This window comes from Nycticebus coucang, chromosome 13 (assembly GCF_027406575.1).
Source record: "Nycticebus coucang isolate mNycCou1 chromosome 13, mNycCou1.pri, whole genome shotgun sequence".
Lineage (NCBI taxonomy): Eukaryota > Metazoa > Chordata > Mammalia > Primates > Lorisidae > Nycticebus > Nycticebus coucang.
Genome location: NC_069792.1, coordinates 4,278,357 through 4,300,539, shown reverse-complemented (window position 1 = coordinate 4,300,539; position 22,183 = coordinate 4,278,357). Strand labels below are relative to the sequence as shown.

The following is a 22,183-nucleotide window of genomic DNA, read 5'->3' as shown; positions in this document are numbered from 1 at the left end:
TTTAGAGAAAATATTCATATGCTGTCTGAAGAAAAACAGAGGATAATGCTGTTAGAGCGGGTAAGTAAATTCTTTTTAAAGTACCATGTGTAATGTGTTCACTTTGGGGATGCAGTTAAATAAACTTTATTCTGAAAACGTATAATAGACTATCTCTACTTCTGTATAAATTAAATCTTTTTAATGATTAACTTATTTTTGTAGTTGTTTTGAGAAGTTTGTCTTTTTGTGATCCTGATAGCCAAATAAATTACAGTGGTATTTTACTCTGCTCATTTGTCATAACTTCCCAGTGAGTAAAGTTGTATCAGAGGAACAAGTCAGTAGTTTTAATACAATAAATAAATAAAATAATGTTTTTTAGTAACAGTTCAGAATTTTTTAAAAATAATATAAGCATAAATTTGGGCGGCTCCTGTGGCTCAAGGAGTAGGGCGCCGGTCCCATATGCCAGAGGTGGCGGGTTCAAACCCAGCCCCGGCCAAAAATAAAAAAAAAAAAAAATAATAATAATAATAATATAAGCATAAATTTATATATTCTTTTCAAAAACAAAGTATTATATATATTTTACAAATGGACAAAAATATAAGAATACTGAGGAAAAGAGTTAGTGTCTTTAATAAAGAGTAATTGAAATGATAAAAAAATGGCAATAAGGAACTCCTTCTAATTGTACTTACTATAAGATCTAATTTTATACACATTTGACAAATCTTATTCATAGATAAGTTTTTCTTTTTTAGGCCTTTAAGATTTTCAGCATTTGTCTTCTGCTCTTAAAAGCTTAATTGGTAAAAATCCAATGTCAGAATTGTACAACTTTGTTCAAATAAAGCATATGGTCTTTTGTTATTCAAGGGTTTTATAATTGCCTACCTCACAATAACCTGAGATGTGTGTTATAACTGCACGTTTCTTCTGTTAGGTGAGACCTGCTAACAAAGTCTTTGAGGTAGATCTCTAACACCGTGTTTACCGCATATTTGTACATCTCACAGATGTCTGAAATGCACAGTAAAAGTTGACATACCTTGGCATAGATGAATACATGTAAAATTGTTCTGGTTCTCATTTAAGCCAGTAAATAATTAAACAGTTGGAATAGATTCATAGAAAATAATTCCCATTTACCTTTCATACTACTAGAATTGAACCTTAATTTGACAATGAGAACTTATCTAACAATCATTATGTTTAGATTTGAGTAGCACAAGAGTAAAGTTTGGGTCTCTTTTTTTCTACCTCTAGACATTACAATTGAAAGAAGAAGAAAATAAACGGTTAAATCAAAGACTGGTATGTTTTTTTCCTTGATAAATTATTCTTAGTATTTGTAAATTATTTGCCTTGTATTTCATTAGGAAGACAGACTATTAGAACAGTGCATGCTTTGATTGATTTGTTTATAGTAGTTTTGTTGATCCTCATGGTCATTGTATCCTGTTGATTGTCAGAGTGCTGAAGTTAGGTCACAGTTACCTATCCCCTGTCACTAGATTCAGACTTTCTTCTTAGCGTAAAGATGAATATGTCTTGGTGAGAGTTAATCTATAGATCTGGCCGATGTGGTGGCTCATATCTGTAATCTCAACGCTTTGAGAGGCCAAGGCAGGAAGATTGCTTGAAGCAAGACCCTGTCCCTACAAAAAAAAAACTGAAAAAAACTTAGCTGGCTGTGGGTGGTAAGCCTGTATTCCTTGCTACTCAGGAGGCAGAAGAAGGATTGCTTGAGCCCCAGGGTCCAGCCACTGCCCTCCAGCCTGGGCAATAAAATAGGATGTGTCTCCCCTCCCTCCAAAGTGACTGTGGATATGACCAAAGAAACTATTGTCCTAAGACACTTTTTTAAAAAAATCAACAAATTCAGTGGCATCCTTTCTGCTTATTAATAAAACCATTAATTTCTTAGGATTCCATGATTATATGTGTTTGTAATCTTAGCCATGATTCTTCATTCAGTCATTGTATTAAAAATTCTTGCTTAGCTTCATAAGCCTTTGAAGATTAACATGTCTCACAAATGTGCATGATTTCAGTACATTGTATCTTGTCGTGAATTCTGTCTTTACGTGATGACTGTGTCTGAAAGGCAGGAGACGTTGTCTGATCTTATACCTTTGCTTTAACCTGTGAATTTAATTACTTGAAGAGCCCATTTTAAAGTTACTCATAGGTATTTTAATAAAGCAGTTACTTCAGTTTTGAAATTTCATTAATCATAGTTTATAAGAAAATAGGAACAGTTGAAGGCTTGTGTTCAGTATTTGAGAAAAATTTGAGATACGTTTCAGAATCGAGTTTCTTAAAACCAAATTACTTTGGTAGTGAGACATCTTTCTTTTTTGTACCTTAACTTGAACAACAAATATTGCATATTCAGTAGTGATTATACTGTCAATCATTAATTTTTCAAAAGGATTTAGGAGAAGAGTTGCCTGTCCCAGGCGTCATGTAACAGATGTTTTGTGTAGTATTCCTAGTAGAATGTAAGCTCTATTTGGCAGATTTTAATCAGTTTTTGGTGATTGCTATATTCCTAACACCTATACACTATAGATGTGTGGCAGATGTTTATGAATAAATGAATTTTGCCTTTCATACTCAAAGAGCACCACACTGCATCCAGAGGAGTATCTACATGTACGTCATAGTCTCACATAGACTTACAGCTGCATTCACATAAGGATTCTTTCAGTCTACATCTTCATTTATAATAAAAATAAGAACTACTTAAGCTTTTAATAAATCTTAATAAAGTTGAATATGCTCTTAAAAGGGATGGTCAATCTTCAATAGCAAGATGGAGTCCATTTGTCTGGCTCAGTTCCACAGTTTAGGCTGTTGTGGTCGTTATTTACTATTGTGGTTTTCCTTCTCTGGAGCAGTGCCCAGCTGAGGAAGGGCGACAGCAAGTACCACTTCATTCCAAGGGGATGGTTGTCGCTTCTTTCTTTACTTATTGCTCAAAATAGTGGGTTTTTAAACTGAGGCATCTCAAGAGTTGCCTTGAAGATGAGAGAGGACAGACTTTCTCAACCCTCAAAACATGCTTAGCCAGACATGGTGGCTCACGCCTGTAATCCTAGCATTCTGGGAGGCCAAGGCTGGTGGATTGCTTGAGCTCAGGAGTTTGAGACTGGCCTAAACAAGAGAGAGACCCCATCTCTACTAAAGATAGAAAAACTAGCCAGACATTATGGCGGGCACTTGCAGTCCCAGCTACTCAAGAAGCTGAGGCAGGAGGATCACTTGAGCCCAAGAGTTTGAGGTTGCTGTGAGCTGTGACACCACAACACTCCACCCAGGGAAACAGAGTGAGAGTCTCTGTCAGAATAAATAAATAAATAAATAAATAAATAAATAACACGTTATGCTCAGATGACTTCATTTCAACCAGAATAGTATTGTTTGTTTTTTCTACTTAGATATTAGACTGATATTTTAAAGGCCTTTTTTTAATTATTATTTTGTTGTTATTCCAAGAAGAAAAATTCTAAAAAACGTGTGCTAGAATTTTCAAGCACTTCCTGAAAAATTTCAGTCTTTTTTCTCTGTGATATTTTAAGATTCCATATATAATATCAAAAAAATGTGATTTTAAAGTCAGTTTTGAATACAACCAAATTTGAATACAACCAAATTAAAATGTAGGTAAGTTTGTCTAATAAAGCTAATTGTTGAAGGATTTATAATAATGAACAAACATACTGCTTTTATACATTACTTTGGACCCTTCAAAACTGCACACAGGCTTGAGGATGGGTAACTTAATGAAAGAAATGTTTGTAGTAAATTACCTTATAAATAGATGTGTTCACATTGCATAAGGTTCATAAACTTTATTCCTGTTTTTGTTGTTTTTTAGATGTCTCAGAGCATGTCTTCAGTATCTTCAAGGCATTCTGAAAAGATAGCTATTAGAGAGTAAGTGTTTTAATTTGGGAAGGGGGAGTTTCTATGAAGGAGAATTGCTGACTTGTTTTGTTAATACAGTTCAGTGGCACTGACCCTTCAAGGCTGGGTTCATGAGCTCAGTGTTTTGTATTCAGTGATGGTAAAAGTTTTTTATTGGAATGCGAATTTTCTTAATTGTTATCTTGGAAACATTAGAATTGCATTCCAAAACGTTCCTTTCACAGCTTCAGGATTCTCACAAGTCCTTGAAGCCTCCGTGACTCCAGTTAACTTTTCAGCACCTCTTTTAAATCCCATTTATCTCCTTTATCTTTTTCATTTTATATTGGTAAATCTTGATTTGTTGTTAAGTTGCAATATTTCTTCATTTTTATTTTTCAGATTTCATTTTATTGATATGTTAAAAATAAATAATAAATTTATTTATTATAAATTTACTTATTAGTTCAGTAGTCAATTTTCCGGGACCACATCACCCCCTAGTAATTTTTCTTTGGTTTGCCTTACTTGAAAGGAACTCTGGAATAAAAAAGCATTGCTAGCAACTTACAAGTAATGTTCAGTTTTTATACTTAAGAAGTGAAAATTAAAGATTTCTTATTTCTAATATTAATATTTCATTTCTAAATTTGACTACATTTTTGTTTGTCAGACATCTGTTGTTCTGACCTTTCACATGTCATTAAAATTTGATCCGTCAGTGATTTGAAAGGCTGAGTTACAAGCTATATGTCACATCAGTGGGATGACTAAAGAGAGATATAAGTGTTTAAAAATAAATAAAAAAAACTGCCTCAGAGAGACCCATTTTCTCCCTTTTACAATATTAGCTTTTGGTCTTAAAACAGCGTCTGCCACATTGTTGTTATGTCGGCAGTATTTGTGGGGTAATCAATTAATGAATAAAAGGCTGTTGTACTTGAAAAGCTTCTCAAGCTCATTTTTATTTTTTATTCGGTATAGGACCTACTAAATTAAATGATCTTGACATCTGAGGAATCTTGAGATTAATTTTCAAGGCCTGTTGATGTTTTGAACAGTCATTCTAAAAAGGCGCTGAGGAAACAGACCCCAGGGAGGCGTGTGGGCGGCTGTTGCTGCTACTCCCTTCCCTTCCTTTCCTTCAGGACATATCCTGAGCCAGCTACTGACTCGTTTAGACCTAATTAAGTACCTGGCTTGTGGACCTCGCTGGGTTGCATTTTCTTTGAAATGGAAGAGCATGACGCTTGGAAGCTAGAGCAGCAGGACCTAGTCCTTTCACTGACACTGTCTGAATTTATGTTTCTTAGTATACAATGGAAGATCAGCAAAGTAGCTTCCTGTGTTGGAACTACAATGAGTGGTTTTTCTGTCCCTCTCCAAGCCAGTTTTTAAATTTATTTTTTTACATTACATTGTGGAGAGTTTATTAAGGAAACTTAACGGTTTTTGACAGTTGCTGGTATTATCTTTTTTTGCACATTTGCATATGACCAGTAAATTAGGAGCTGGGCTCATACAAAAAGTATCTTATAAATGTGAAGTTTAATACTACATTAATATTTTAATATGTAGTTGGATATTATACAGAATATACTTAAGTTTTCAGAACAGGGGGATTTATAGTAACTATCTCTGAGTTAATAAAATTATATTTCTTTGTTCAGTTTTCAGGTGGGAGATCTGGTGCTCATCATCCTAGATGAACGCCACGACAATTACGTATTGTTTACCGTCAGTCCTACTTTATATTTTCTCCATTCAGAGTCTTTGCCTGCCCTGGATCTCAAACCAGGTGAGGGTGGTAAGTGTCATTCCATAACTAAAATCTTAGACTGGAGTGCAGGGAGTATATTAAGTCACTAAGAGGGAACCCTGATAAAATTTGCATTATCTAGATTATTTTTGTGGGTTCTCTTGACACTTCAAAATTAGAGTACTTATACAGTGAATCAACTGGTGATGTGACGATTCAGAGTTCTCAGACCCTAGCAATTACAGAATTACATTGTCAAAAATCTCATGGGCAGCCTATTGAAACTTAGTCCACACTCATTTGTTTATAAAGGAGTTGCCATTTTTTGGCAAAATAAACTTTTTTTTTAATTGTAAAATATCTTTTCTATCTTACTTGTCATCCTGTGTTTCTGCCTTATTTTTCGTTATACTGGTCAATGCCTTTTTTTAAAAGGCAATAAGCTTTGTTAACATATACTAAGTAGCAACTCGTATCACCAGTTCTTTTTTTTTTTTTTTTTTTAAATCATAGCTGTGTACATTAATGCAATCGTGGGGTACATTGTGCTGGTTTTATATACAATTTGAAATACTTTCATCGAACTGGTTAACATAGCCTTCATGGCATTTTCTTAGTTATTGTGTTAAGACATTTATATTCCACATTTAGTAAATTTCACTTGTACCCTTGTAAGATGTACCGCAGGTGTGGTCCCACCAACGTATCATCCGTTCTTATGTGATCTTTAAAGAACTCATATAGAACAGAATAGATATTGTGGTATACTTAGCCTATATAAAATTATTTAAAAAGAGAAAACAAAAATATTTCTGTTTTGATTGATGTTCCTAAATAGAATGACATGTGAATGGAGTCAAATACCTGTTTGTGAGCTAGGCTAGCGTACCGTACAACTTCATCATGGTTGTCTTGGTGGGCTAGTTAGAATGTCTGTAGTACAATAGTTGTGTGACCATGAAAAGGATAATTTTACAATTTACTATTCAGTATTTTTTTAACCTTAAAAATAATGAACTTGATACTTGCTTTTTTTACTGAGTGTTTTTCATTTGTGTAAACTTTTTATTTTTAAAAATGGTTTTTAAATTTTGAAAAAAGTTAGAAAAATTAACATAGTACAAAGAAAACCCACATACCCCTCCCCAGCTTCCCTGGTTATTAGCATTTACCCTGTCTGCATCATTTCTGTATGTGCGTGTGTCTGATAGATACATACCATGCACGGATGTGCACACGCTTTTTTATCTTAGAGCCATATGAAGGTAAATTATATCATAGTCTTCACACTTTTAAAGATTTCAGAATATTTCCATGTTTACTGCCTAACAATAGGATGCTCAGTGTTTACATCTGGGTCTTGATCTGTCCTGGTGCTGTAGTGCAGTAGTACAGTCATCATGGTCCACTGTAACCTCAAACTCTGGGCTCCAGGGATCGTTCCACCTTGGCCTCCTAAAGTGTTGGGATTACAGGCGTGGGGCATCTTGCCTAGCCTATATTACTATTTTAAAAGCTGTCCCCCAAATCCTGCAGAAAAGAATTTATTTAACAACCTTACTTAACAAAAAAACACTGCCCCCCCCCTTTTTTTCTTTGAGAAATCCCTAACAGAGGTGCCATTTGGGTCTTCCCTTCCCTTGTGTTGTTGCTATGGTGGGGGTAGATACCAGTGCGCTTTGTACCTGTGGTAGCGGACTCCTTACTCTGGCATAATGCAAGCAGGTAGTTTTTGATGATTGATTTTAGACATTATGAACTGGCTGTGCAGTGCTAATTTACTCTGTAGTGTATTTTTCACCTATTGTCTAGGAGTTTTTATCTTTCTGTCATGGGACAGTATCCTTAAGGTTCATTTCTAAGTTTATTCAAAATACCTTTCATGTGTCTCTTCCCTTCCCTTCTATTATTTTTTTTGGAATAAAAATCAGTTACATCTTCTGTTGAGAATATCAGAAGCTTTAGCCTATGCAGAATACAGAGGCTCCCTGACTACCAAGAGTCTGCTCAAGGAATCCTCCCACCATAGCCTCTCAAGTAGCTGAGATTACAGGTGCACACCACCCTGCCCAGATATATTTATTTATTTTTTAATTTTTATAGAGGCAGGGTCTCACCTTATTGCGCAGGCTGATCTTGAATTCCCAGCCTCAAGTGATCCTCCCATCTTGACCTCTCAAAGCACAGAGATTATAGGCATGAGCCACTGTGCCTTGCCTGACTGAATATTTTTGAAATCAACTTCAATATGGGCAGTTTCTCTTCTGATGAATTTAAAAAGAATGAAGGCTGGACATGGTGTCTCACCCCTGTAATCTTAGCACTCTAGGAGGCCAAGGCAGGGGGATCATCTGAGCTCAGGAGTTAGAGACCTGCCTGAGCAAGAGAGAGACCCTCTTCCCTACTAAAAATAAACTAGCCAGGTGTTGTGACAGGTGCCTCAGGGGAAGCTGAGGCAAGAGAATCGCTCTAACCCGGGAGTTTAAGGTTTCTGTGAACAATGATGCCATGGTATTCTTCCCAGGGCAACAGAGTGAGACGCTGTCTCAAAATAATAGTAATATAATTAATTAATATTTTCCCTTTTAGCTTTTTACATTTTGGCTTTGGGAGGACTGGCCTTCTTATTTCGTATCTCCCACATTTTCAACTTCCCTTCACACAAATACTACCTTTCTAAACCTATACTTTCTTTGATTCTTAATCCTTCTTAGGTATTAATTGAGCACCAACTGTGTACACACTGCCATGCCAAGCACCGTGGCATGCAGATGTGGTTAATGCACAGTTCCTGCCTCTCGAAGACTTACACTGAAAGCACTACTCCTCAAAAAACAGTGCTTTCTTTGCTTTTAATCTATCAAGTATTTTCAAAAATGGAATCAGTGATCTTTGTTAATTTCTTTCAGTAGATGGCACTGTTGAGTTAGCCTAGAATTCCTCGATTTATTTGTTCGTGATTTATACTTAGAGTGTTAGTATTTCCTGAACTGTTAGCTCCGTGATTCGGTGTACCACTTATGTTCAGTTAATGAGTAACCAAAACCACCTACATATTACTGATTGAAGGCAACATGAATTCAGTGTTGTTTATAAATTATTAAGCATTTCAGCAATTTCAGCAGTTTTAAAAATCTTACGTATACCTTTACTCATAAGAACTTTAATCAGTTTTGATTCTGGCAGTTATGTTTTCAATAAAATTAGAACTATATTTTCAAAAAGAAATTAACTACTTGATTCATTAGCTTCAGGTGCATCTAGAAGACCCTGGGTACTTGGAAAAGTAATGGAAAAGGAATACTGTCAAGCCAAAAAGGTAAACACTACATCATGTGATATAAGCCTAGGACTTATAAAGAAGATTTGCATGCTACTTTATTATAGAAATCTATGCCAGTACTGTTCTTGACCTTCTAAGTATTTATGTTGTCTTTAAATAGTAGAGGAAGATTGCCAACAATCCATCAACCTATACCGAAAAACTACTTTTCTGTAATTATGAAATGATGATTATCTTATGTGCAAAAAAAGAACCCTGCATAACTGATGCCAAAAAGTGAATTCTTTCTGTAGATAGAGTTAACCTTTTCTTATTTTTATACTCTACCCCCACCCATTGAAGAAAGATAGTTTGGTGGCTTAAAAATTGACCTGACTGTCGTAACAATATCATCATTATAGAATCAGTGAAATCTAATGAACATACTTCCTGACCCACTAATTTGGGGCCTTAGTGTACAAAACACTAACAGAACTTGAACTGTTTAGTATTGAGGTTTCTTGATACTTAATGATGATGTATGGCTCACGTTCTATTATGTTCTTTACTGTGGCTACTAAATTTGTCTTCCAACAATACTAGATGTTCTGTATTCTCAGGTGGTGAGGAACGAATCTTGCATCGTTTTATAAAGACTCCCCCACATAAGCTTCCCCCACCCTAAATATTCCAGCAATGAGTTATGTAGATAGGAGGGTATCTGTGTGATTTGGTTTAATCTTTCAAATGATTCCCTTTTTCTTTCCTTCTTAGGCACAAAACAGATTTAAAGTTCCTTTGGGGACGAAGTTTTACAGAGTGAAAGCTGTGTCATGGAATAAGAAAGTGTAACTTCTGGACGAAATGAATACATTTTGTGACATCTGCTGATTTACCTTCCAGCGCTCATTCATCACTCCCAAAACAGGAGCCGTCTTTTTATGCAAAAGTCAGTGTGACAGCAGACTTCACTGCTGTACTTCATTTACTTTTTAACTGGCTACATTTTAGGAATAATAAATTCATCAGAACTCTTGGCTGAATTAAAATGGTTTTGATTTTGTGTGTGTTTTTTTTTCTTTTAACCCAGAGAATTCTAGAAATGCGGACCAAACTAGTTTATTTTCTCAAAGGGCATACCTTGTGCATTGTGGCCTATGATTAGCCATATCAATTGCCTGTTAAATATACATTAGCTTGAACTTAGATGTTAAATGTTAGTTATTATTACCAGCATTTGTCCTCTTGTGAAATCAGTATCAGAATACTTGCACTCTTTAACACATTCTTTATAAAATGTATAAATTCTTCAAAGCTATTTAAGCAGATGTGTTATTGCATGCAGATAATCATAATTTTGAGTTCGTCTCAGTAGATTACTAAAGCAAATTGTTTCATTTATTTTTTTAAATGCCCTTTGATATTAAAAAAAGGGGGGACTGTAATTCGATTGACTGATTTTAAGATCAGCCATAAATAATCAGCAGTCTTTAAAAGCACTTTCAATGGATTGGTCATCTGGGTTCTAAAGGGAAGAAGAGTCTGTGCCATTGACTGTTTCAAATGCAGCACTTGGATTTTCCCTCTGTATTTATGACTGTTTAGAATAATCACATTGATGAAATTGTAATTCATGGGTGAGTTTTGGGAAAAAAGATACTCATTGTACATTAACCAAAATAGGTCATTTTAAATAACAAAATATTGTATTGTAAAAGACCTATACAATTTTAAAACAATAAAGATTCCAACCTGTAAATGTGTGTGCCTTTTAAAGGAGGATACATTTTTAATATATTTGAGTGATTGCTGGAAGTTGTGAAAAAATTGTTCTGTATCATATCACAGAGAAACATGTTTATTACAAAAATGTTCTTTAATATATACGATGTAACAGGGTAAAACAGTGTTAAGTAGAATAGCATTGTATAAACTAGGACTTTAGAGAAGTTGCCATTGAGCAAAGGTATTTAACTGAGTTAAGTTGGATGAGATTTGTTTAGGTTTGTTGCTAGAGAACAATAAAAATGATTCTTTTCCAGAAAATATTTAATTTCTTCATAAAATAAGTTAAATATTTTTTTAAATATGTATATCTAATAGTATAAAAATGGAATAAACATGATAGTGTATAGAAAACTGAATTTGACATTAATGAATAAATGAACAAATGATTTCACATGTTTCTATTCAGTCCTTCCATAGCATCTTTATGCAACAAAATACCAAATCAATAAATCACTGTGTAGACAGAGTGGTTTTGTTAAGCAGATTTGGTGTGGTCTAAATGAATTTGTCAGGTATCTCATTTTGACTTAATTAGTGCCCTTCAATTTTTTTTTTTTTTTTTTTTTTTTTTTTTGAGACAGAGTCTTAAGCCGTGGCCCTGGGTAGAGTGTCATAGTGTCACAGCTCACAGCAACCTCATACTCTTGGGCTTAGGCAATTCTCTTGCCTCAGCCTCCCAAGTAGCTGAGACTACAGGCGCCCACCACAACGCCCGGTTGTTTTTTGGTTGTAGTTATTGTTGTTTGGCAGGCCCGGGCTGGATTCGAACCCACCACCTCTGGTGTATGTGGCTGGCACCCTGGCCACTGAGCTACAGGCACCAAGCCGATTTATTTATTTTTAAGCTTACTTCCCCACCTCTATCATTTCTACATAGTATATTACTTCCGAGTGTGCTCTTTGGATTTGCATTATGACAACTCACTATTTCCTGAGCTATGATTATATTTCCTTTCTTGTACAGCTCGTCAATTTTTTTTTTTTTTTTTTTTTTGTGGTTTTTGGCCGGGGTGGGTTTGAACCCGCCACCTCTGGCATATGGGACCGGCTCCCTACTCCTTGAGCCACAGGCGCTGCCCAGCTTGTCAATTTTTATATGAAGATCTTCGGGATTTTTCTTGTGCCGTTGCCATATAATTGTCATACCTTTAGTACTTTCAGATGGTTCTTCATATTTTATTGTATAAGTCACTTTTCTCAGACTTTCATTTTGAAGCCATTAGTTCTGCTTCAAACATCTGATTGCTCTCTAAGCCTTCTATTTCATATTCTAGGACCTTAACATTTTTGTTAAAAAGCCACTGTTACGTGGGCTCTCTTCTCTCACTTGTTTGAGTTTATGATAAAGTAACTTATTAGGAAAAAATTTGTGAGACGAATTTAATAGGCTCACATTCAATGGCTTAACTGGATAAAGTGTTTTGCAGACCCCTCTTCATTGTCTTCTGACACCCAGGTCATTGTTGGGAAGTGTGATCCTTCCGTATGTGTTTGTCTATAGATTGGTTCCCACCCCAGAAATGTTTAGGAGCTTTTTGTTGTTTTTAGTCCTGTCATTATAAAATGGTGTGATAAAATATGCTGCAGTTCCCAACTGGAACCACGCTCACCACAAGTGCAGGCAGGCAGTGGCCCTTTGACCTGCACTTGAATGTTCCGTAGCAAGAGAGGCATTTTTTTCACAATTGCCCTTCATGGCCACAATATGGGGTGGCCATGAAGTTTGTGTGTCAATTTTAATATTTTAGGTTTTTTCTATGGGTTTTCTCAATATTTTAAACTATTCCATTGAGTTTTCACGTTGGCAGTTGTGGCTTTAAGTTTCTAAAGTGCTTATCACCTTTTCATGAATCCTATGGATTCATTTTTTTCAAGTTTCTGAAGATAAGAATTAGTCTTTTCATAACATTTTCCTCTAATCCCTGTATTATTTCCCCAGGCCTTTTTCCTTCCTCATTAATTAACTTGGATCTTTTTAACTTTGGATCTCGTGGTGAAAGTGATCCTCAAATGACTAATAATCCTTGCTTTTCCCCTTATGTTCTAGAGGAGGGCATTAAATCTCTGACTGGGAGCTCTGTATTTCCCTCCTTTACCTTTTTCTGGGACTCCTAATCTGCCATTTTCTGTGACATCACTACTTGCTTAATCCTTTTTGAGATAAAACACTCAGGGGCTTTAGCGATTCGGCCAAAGTCTCAGAATTAGGACCTCAGCTGGGAGTCATAATGACCACTCCGGACTTTTAGCCGTGATGATCTTCCAATTAGGGGAAAACATCTGAGCATATGTGTTAATTCCTCCAGAGGTGAGAAGAGTTTTTGTGAATGTCATTACTTTAAGGCACGAACCCAAGAAAAGAAAAAGGGACTAAAAGATACTTTTTCGGAATTAAAACGATAGCATTTGCCTCAAGTGCCCTGAAGTAGACTTAGGGAATAGATGGTGTAGAGGCTTTTTCATTTTGAAATGTCTTTGTGCATATTCAGCAAACAATAGCTCCTTTAAAAACTATGGTTTTCCTGTAAACATAATTGAAATTCTCTACATGCCCTTTACAAGCTAAGTCATAATTCATACAGACTTCTCTCCGGAGGGCCAGAGTGCTATGGGAGACAGGATTCTCTGGAGCCATGTTGAGCTGAAAGAATCTACTGGGCACTTACTTAAACCTGACGTCTTAACAAAGGGCATGACAGTCACAGCCTTGATTTAATAGTGACCCTGAAATTGTTTCTTACTTTGAGAATCCTAAGCTTGCTAGAGAGAGTGCATCCAACCCAGCAGCTCCTAAGTATCCTATGTTTCTATATTCTTGCAGACCAATCTGTTTTCATCTCTCCCTTCTGTACCTCATTATACACAGCTTAAATAAGCCAGTGGAAACCACAAGTTCATTAGTTTTGCCAGTTGTTTTGGCTAATACAAGACACGAGTCCCCGTTTTTCCAGCTTTCAGTAGAGTTTCTTAAGCTTTGTCAAGCTAGTTTGTTCACCTTTCTTCAGCCTTGGTTAGGACGTGTTATATGTTAAGTCTTTGTTACGGCAGCGTCTGACTGTTCCTACCGTTTGTGTTAGGTATATATTGTGTAACTGATCAGTCCAACACTTAGTGGTTTGAAATGACAGCTATTTAAATGCCCCTGAGATAACAGTCTGTGTTTACTCCGCTCCAGCTGGATGGTCCCAAGTGCCCCCTCTCTCGTGTTTGGACTTGGCTCAGGACGCCTTGCTTTCTTGTGTAGCATCTATCAAAGTTCCCGGCTGGATTCCAAAGAGTGATGACTCTTGTACCACATCCCACTTCTGCCATATTCTTGGTCAAAGTCAGAGAACCAAACCAGACTCATAAAGCTGCAAAAAACCAAGAGAGCTTTTAAAAACTACCACATTAGTGATGGTAGGTCTAAAATAGCGATGCCTTTTCAAATATACTTAGAGATTTTTTATTAAAAAGCATGTGACTTAATGATGCCTAAGAGCAACCAAACTTGGTAATTTTTTTCTTAAATTTACCTATTACACTTAATAGCGAAAGCTGGCAAGCAGTTACAATTTAACGTCCCCTAATTGATAGTTCTTATGTTAGTCATCCTCTTAGGACATAAACAAGCTGTCTTTGGCCAATTTTTAAAACTACTTTGTATAATTCTTAAGGGTAAGATGGAAATTCTTTCAGGCAGTTCTTAACAGAGTGGCAGTGAGACTCCGCAGTCAGCTATAAACTATTTGGTTTACATACTTCTTAAAGTGTCTCAGTCTTGGACACATTAGATGAGTTCCACCTGTTTCATTCCCACCTTAAGGAACGCTCAGTAGCAATACCAATGCTAATGTTAGTAGAAACCAGTAGCACGCCTCAAATAACATTGCACGGCTAGTTCTCCACGTGCTCATTAAAGCAGTGAGTGACCCTGCACGTGTGTCATGCCGGAATACACCGGGGGCAGCTTCCACCCATCACCCAGGCCCCATTAGAACACAGTGCCTGTGATAACAGGTGTCACCCTTCTTTCTTTCTGAGCTGACAGGAATCCCTCCAACTGTACTGAACAATCAACTAAAGTTGAATGTCGACATTTGCGGAATTTGCAACACTCTGTGACTCTAAAAGAGCTATTTTTACAAATGTTATGTTTGGCTTCAGAATGACCCCTCCAATGTTGTGGCACCTAACAGCAAACGTGCTTCTGACCATCCGATTCCAGATGGGTGTTGTAATATTCCTTTCCCAGACTACTTCAGAAATGCCACCAATCAAGTCCTCCAGTTGTCACAGTAGAAATATTACTCAGTGAATAAGGTACGTGTCACTTGTAATCTCTTTGGAATTCTGTTCTACCAATGATGTCTCCTTAACCAGCCCAGTCTTCTAATGGGAATGCCTCGTTGCTTAAAAGAATGAGTTTTTAAACTTCTCCAAATATGTAAAGCCTGTCTCCCAAATACAGAGTAAGCCTTCATTCTTTCAGCAGTTTCATCATCATATTATAGGCTCATCTCTACGTCTCTGTTTGAGAAGTGTGACTTCTGAAGATACCAACATGGCCTTTAAAACAGGCTATCCAATGTACATGCATCCCAGTTGTCGGTAAGTAGTGCTTTATGTGTTCTAAATATCTTCAAACTGTTCTCTAAAATTAAAAAAAAAAAAATTGCAGGCCACCCATGCTGGCTCACACCTGTAATCCCAGCAGTTTGAGAGGCCAGGGTGAAGGGATTGCTTGGGGCCAGGAGTTCAAGACCAGTCTGGGTAACACAGCAAAATCCTTTCACTTAATAAGATTAAAAAGCTGGACATGGGGGCACATGCCTATAGTCTTTAACTATGTTACTTGAGAGGCTGAGGCAGGACAATCATTTGCACTTAGGAACTGGAGAGATCACAGCTGTAATCATGCCACTGCTTTGCAACAAGGGTAACAGAGCAAGACCTGTCAGAAACAAAAATTATGAATCAGTAGCACTAATTTTTGCATGTTTTTGCATAGTTCAGGCAACATCACAAAGGGTATGATACTAGTATAAACCAGAAAGATATTTATGGTAATCTAGTTGCCAAGAGAAACATGATAATAAATGAATTGTTTTTATTGGAAAGCAGAATTATCAAAAAGTTGCCCAAAGAGCTGAAAATTGGAGCAGGAATCAATAGTTGGGTGGCCTTCATGGTCCAGCCATAGAGCTTACCGTGGGACATGTCTCCCCAGTGCTACACACGTGCCACCTCCTTGTCTTCTGATTAGCAGACCCTGAACCTTAACTCAAGCTTTCCTTCTCACTGGCTCCTGCTCTATATGCCTAACTCTTTCAGCCAATTGTCAGCTAAGGAAGCTTTAAGCCTACCTGTAACTGCTAAGCCTCTGCTGTGAGATAGCCCACCTTTCAGGCCAAATTAATGTATGTTTTCCACGCATTGATTTATGACTATACCTGTAATTCCTGTCTTGCCAGAATGTATGAAACCAAATCGTAACCCACTACTATGAGTCCACCCAGACTTCTTGGGGGTGGCTCCAGGTCATGGTCCTCAAATTTGACTCAGAATAAACTTCTTTATTTTACAGAATATGGCTTTTTTCCCCATTGACAAACTATACCTTTTTCTTCAAGGAAAAATTCTGAACCTTATCAAACACAGTAAACCAGTTACACTTAACCAGGAGGCCAAAACAATGATGCCTGCAGGCTAATTCCTAAGAAAATACATCTGTGGCTCAAGCGGCTAAGGTGCCAGCCACATACACCTGAGCTGGTGGGTTCGAATCCAGCCCGGGCAGGCAAACACCAATGACAGCTGCAACCGAAAAATAGCCGGGCATTGTGGTGGGCACCTGTAGTCCCAGCTACTTGGGAGGCGGAGGCAAGAGAATTGCTTGAGCCCAGGAGTTGGAGGTTGCTGTGAGCTGTGATGCCACAGCACTCTCTACCCAGGCCAACAGCTTGAAGCTCTGTCTGAAAAAAAAGAAAAAAAGAAAGACAATACATCTGTGACTACTGTCTGAGGGTGACACGGAAGCCTGTATCCAACTGCCTGCCACCTACTCTGTTCATGCATTTCAGTACTGCACTTCACACCATGAGTGTCCACAGGAAAACCTCAGGAATATTTGAGTTGGAAATAGCCATCATTCACCGTGAGGTCTTTACAGACATCGCATGCAGCCCCTCCTCCCACAGGAAGTAGTCAAAGAGATACCACACCCATCATCCCATCTCCTTATAATAGATTAAAAAGACTGGCACGATAGAGTCAAACCCGCCCAAATAGGGAGGACCCACCTAAAAGAATCAACCCGCTACCCCACCTAGGAAAGGTAACCGGGCCAACCCCTACCCTTCCAACGGAAGCCCAACCCAGGAAAAGGAATATCCCAACCCCACCTTTCCAACCTTTAAAACCTCCATCCACCATCACCCACGTGTGGCTTTCTTCTTGGTTGGAGATCTCACCCCACCTGCACCCAGGTGGAATAAAACCATTTAAATTGCACGAATCAGGACTTCATCTTCCTTTCAGCCTCAGAATAGGCTCTTTTATCTTTGGCTCCATAACCTTTCAGTAAGCAATTACAGGAAAGCTGGATATATATATATATATTTATTTTTTTTTTTTGACAGAGTCTCACTCTGTCACCCTGGGTACAGTGTGCATGGCTTCATAGCTCACAGCAACCTCAAACTCCTGGGCTCAAGTGATCATCTTGCCTCAGCCTCCAGAGTAGCTTGGACTACAGTTGCCTGTCACAACATTCAGCTAATTTTTCTATTTTTGGTAGAAAAGGGGTCATGTTCTTGCTGAGGCTGGTCTTGAACTCCTGAGCTCAAGCAGTCTACCTGCCTCAGCCTCCCAAAGGTCTAGGATTACAGGCATGAGCCATGGTACCCAGCTATATAAATGTATTTTAACTATGCCTATACCTTTGCAGAGCTCAGGCTCTTACTGCATTTCCCATCTTATGGCCTTTTATTAACTTTACAAAGGATGGTTTCATGAGGGTTCAGTGACCAAGTACTTGTAGAGAATTGAATTAAGTATTCTAGTCATGAGATGTATCAGGGAAACTAGTATATTAATACTTGAATCAGGAGTTTCGTTTTTAGTTTATGAAGAAAATGTGGAATCAGTTCATTAAATTATCACAGCCCAAACGTATATAACTGCTTCTTTTTTTACTGAATGTTTTCATTCACAAGCAAGAGCTAAAAATGTACTTCCTAATTAAAATATAATTGTATATTGCAAATAAAGAGATTGCATGAATAAATATAATAACTAAATAAATAGCTAATGTTATTTGTTTTTTTTAGAAGTTTTTTTTTTTATTAAATCATAGCTGTGTACATTAATGCAATCATGGAGTGCAATGTGCTGATTTTTTTTTTTTCTTCTGTACTTTCTTTTATTATCATCATAGTCTTTGCATCAAGATACATAGCAATGATAGCATGTTTCTTTTTAAAGCTTAGTATTAAATATTAAATATCTTTCCCCACTTTAATTTTACATTACTCTACCAAGAAAAAAAAAATTAAAACTCAAGTTATTTTAAGCCTGGACACACTTCCATGATTAGCCGGGCTATGTAAAAGTTGGTGGCTTTATTCTTCCTGCTGTGTATGCGGATCCAGGCCCTAGAAAGATGGGACCAGGTTATATAATTGTTTTTCAAAAGTGTGCTACAAAATGGATGGCCTGTTATAAGCCAGGTTACAAAGAAAGGAAGGGGATAAGAGAAGGACATTTTCTTCCAGAAAAAAAACAAACAGAATTTCTGAAGAGTCCCAGTCCATTATTTTTTCCCAAAAAGATGAAGGGGGGCTAAAATCTAAACATGAGTTTCAAAGTACTGTCTCTGTGAGGGGCCGGTAGTTACCTTGCTGAGGAGGGGGTGGCTAAGTTTGACCATCCCAACCCTTCCCAGCTAGGGGAATGGAAATGTTAAGTTTATTGCCCAGTGGGTGTGAAAGTGGGCTGAAGCTTGGTTGGTACTGAATTCTCTAACAGGTTTCTTCTAGAAACAGACAACTCAGACTCTTCCTCTCACTTCAGCAAAGAAGTTATTTTTAAAAGCACTTGGGAAGTTCCTCCTCCACCCCTCAGGTGGGAAGGCTCAGAGAAGGGAGTCATCAGTACAGCCACCTTCTAGGCCATAACGGAATTCTTGAAGGTTGGAGACTCCATAGAAGTGTACAAAGGCTGCTGCCACCACCAGGACGTGGAAAATCTGATGAGACTGGAACCATATGTCAAATTTTCCAGGAAAGAAGCGCTCAGGAATTCGAGCAGCATAAAGGCCAGCTCCAGTGATGTACATCACAGCCATGAGGAAGAACCAGCCCATCTGGCCCACTGTGGTGGCCTTGACAAAGCCCTCAGCGATAGTAAAGTGCATGGTGGGCACAACACCACTCAAGCCAAGTCCCAGGAACACTCCTGCTCTTGTCTGCCGGTGCTTGGGAGTGGCGAACCGGTCCCACTGTGCCACAATGATGGCAGAAATGCCCAGGACACAGACAATAGAGAGGTAGATGAGCCGTGGCTGTGGGGAGCAGTAGAAAGAGTAATAGAGCCAGGGGACAAAGCTCCCCATAATCAGTAGAGCGATCCCTGAATAGTCCAGTTTGGAAAAAGTCCGAGAGACTTTCTCTGAATGACAATAGACAGTGTGGAAGAGCCAGGAGAAGCTGAGGCAGAGCACTGCACCCAAAAAGAACATCCCAAAAACCACCTTCTCCTGTAGAGGGGCCATGAAGTACATATTTGGTCTAAGCATGGTCAAGATTCCCAAAAAGAGAAACAGCACAAAACCAAGCAGATGGGTCCAGATGTTGCCAGTTTCTGTGTGGATGCGGAAGATGCTCTTGAAACAAGCCCGAAAGGAGGGCATGGGTGGTCTATGGCCATGTAGCAGATAGTCATTGTCCTTCAGCCAGTCAGGGAGCACATCATATGGGATGACTCTCCAGCGTCCCTCCCCGACCTCATACACAAACGCCTCCATCTTCTCCATGGCGTGGTGGGCTTGCAGGGGAAGTGTCAGTACCCGCACCTCTTCCTCCTCTTCCTGGGGCACTGGGCATGTTTGCTCTTCTTCAGCTTTGGTTGGGTTGGCGATCACTCGTTTGCCTTTCTCTTTTAGCAGGGGTCCCAGTTCAGCCAGTTCCACTGTGTCAGTTTCCCTGTTACTGGCAGGAGCCCCATTGCCCTGTGCCACCACAGATCCTTTGTGGGATGACATCTGGCTGGTGGTATCTCAAGGCCCTGCAGCTTCAGCTTGGGGAAAAGTTGGGGTCTCTCAGCCCCAGGGGGCAGAGATCTCCCTGTGATGGTAGAAAAACGGGGAGTGTAGACTCTGCTGGGGGCCGCGGTCCCCCCGGCTACATCTCGCGGCGGTGGAGGCGGCCTGCGGCCGAGCGGCCCGGGATCTTCAGCGCCCTCCCCGCGCCGGAAGGGGCGCGCGACAGCCCGCATCACCTCCGCAGTCGCGTCACCTCCTCGCAGGCAATGTGCTGATTTTATATATCATTTGAAATTTTTTCATCAAACTGCTTAACATAGCCTTCACTGCATTTTCTTAGTTATTGTGTTCAGACATTTATATTCTACACTCAATAAATTTAACATGTACCCTTGTAAAATGCACCATAGATGCGGTCCCACCAATTACCCTCCCTCCACCCATCCTCTCCCCTCCCCTCCCTCTCCTCTTTCCCCTTCTTTTTGGGCTATAGTTGGGTTATAGCTTTCATATGAAAGCTATAAATTGGTTTCATAGTAGGGCTGAGTACATAGGATACTTTTTCTTCCATTCTTGAGATACTTTGCTAAGAGGAATATGTTCCAGCTTCAACCATGTAAACGTGAAAGAGGTAAAGTCCCTATCTTTTTTAAGGCTGCATAATATTCCATGGCGTACATATACCACAATTTATTGATCCATTCATGGGTTAATGGGCACTCGGGCTTCTTCCATGACTTAGCAATTATGAATCGGGCTGCAATAAACATTCTGGTGCAAATATTTTTGTTATAAAGTGATTTTTGAAGAATTGAAGGATCAACTACAGGTCTATGTTTAGATCCCTAAGTGATCTCTAAACATCTTTCCAAAAGGAACATATTAGTTTGCATTCCCACGAGCAGTGCAGAAGTGTTCTCTTTCCTCCACATCCACGCCAATATCTCCGGTTTGGGGATTTTGTGATGTGGGCTAATCTTACTGGGGTTAGATGATATCTTGAAGTGGTTTTGATTTGTATTTCTCTGATGATTTAGGATGAAGAGCATTTTTTTCATGTGTCTGTAGGCCAAGTACCTGTCATCTTCAGAGAAGTTTTTCTTCAAGTCCCAAGAGATGGGATCACTTGTTCTTTTCTTGCTAATGTGTTGGAGTTCTCTGTGGATTCTGGTTATTAAACCTTTGTTGGAGACATAACCTGCAAATATCTTCTCCCATTCTGAGGGGTGTTTGCTTGCTTTACTTACTGTGTTTTTGGCTGTGCAGAAGCTTTTTAGTTTGATCAGATCCCAGTAATGTATTTTTGGTGTTGCTTCAATTGCCCAGCGGGTCTTCCTCATAAAATATTCTCCTAGGTGGATTTCTTCAAGTGTTTTCCCTGAACTTTCTTCTAGTATTTTTATAGTTTCATGCCTTAAGTGTAAATATTTAATCCGTCAAGAGTCTATCTTAGTTAATGGTGAAAGGTGTGGGTCCAGTTTCAGTCTTCTATAGGTCGCCAGCCAATTCACCCAGCACTATTTGTTAAATAGGGAATCTTTTCCCCACTAAATGTTTTTAATTGGCTTATCAAAGATCAAATAATGGTAAGTAGCTGGGTTCATCTCTTAGTTCCTTATTCTGTTCCATACATCTACCTCTCTGTTTTTGTGCCAGTACCATGCAGTTTTGATCACTATTGATTTATAGTATAATATGAGGTCTGGATAAATACTAATGTTAAAGATAAAGTGATGTTATATTTTTCTTTATTAATTTAAAAAAGAGAAAAAGGAAGAGTTAAAATCCTAGATTGCAGCATTGTTATTTCTGAGATCTGAAAACATTTGGAGACTATTTCTAGTAAGTGTTAATATATACTGTCTGGAATACAGAAAATGAATTATGAATAAAGCAAAATAAAACTTCCTTAGTACTTATGTAATTTCACTTCCCTTTCTTAGTATTGGATTAAGGAACATATTGAATTTTATATTGTTAATTGTTTTTAGGAGAGAAAGTACACAGAATTTGTGGGAAATGAGTACACAGAATGTCTGGGGTTCCCACTGCCAGTCCATGTCCTGGCCCACACGGCTATCTTTGTCCTTACAAAGGATTGGAAAGTAAGTGAGGGAAAAGAATTGAAAGAACTCTATCAAGACAAAACCATTCATGTCACAATCTAAAAATAGCATTTTAGAAAATTACTATCTCCACCATTTCAAATACAGTCCCTGGGTTTGTGCTTAAAAGT

At 38.2% G+C, this 22,183-nt stretch overlaps 2 protein-coding genes across 5 annotated transcripts in view; one reads left to right on the top strand and one right to left on the bottom strand.

The window, feature by feature from the left end:
* The window catches only part of RB1CC1 (RB1 inducible coiled-coil 1), a 93,997-nt gene extending 82,900 nt beyond the window's left edge, over positions 1-11,097 (top strand). For 3 of the 4 annotated variants that reach the window (XM_053558600.1, XM_053558602.1, XM_053558603.1), the window contains 6 exons: positions 6-60; positions 1,252-1,299; positions 3,869-3,927; positions 5,568-5,704; positions 8,905-8,975; positions 9,693-11,097. In XM_053558600.1, the coding sequence (XP_053414575.1) occupies positions 6-60; positions 1,252-1,299; positions 3,869-3,927; positions 5,568-5,704; positions 8,905-8,975; positions 9,693-9,770 (448 nt within the window). In that variant the 3' untranslated portion in view covers positions 9,771-11,097. The remainder of the gene's footprint in view (positions 1-5; positions 61-1,251; positions 1,300-3,868; positions 3,928-5,567; positions 5,705-8,904; positions 8,976-9,692) is intronic. The other variant, XM_053558601.1, reaches the window with a different exon arrangement.
* A 6,984-nt stretch (positions 11,098-18,081) lies between these two features.
* LOC128563933 (adiponectin receptor protein 1-like) lies at positions 18,082-20,166 on the bottom strand. Its single transcript, XM_053559479.1, has one exon. The coding sequence runs from the start codon at positions 19,945-19,947 to the stop codon at positions 18,820-18,822; it is 1,128 nt and encodes a 375-aa protein (XP_053415454.1). The 5' UTR covers positions 19,948-20,166; the 3' UTR covers positions 18,082-18,819.
* Between the last annotated feature and the right edge of the window lie 2,017 nt (positions 20,167-22,183).

Bases quoted from the DNA above. Each gene is read 5' to 3' on its own strand.
- LOC128563933 (XM_053559479.1), bottom strand. From the start codon at position 19,947: ATGTCATCCCACAAAGGATCTGTGGTGGCACAGGGCAATGGGGCTCCT.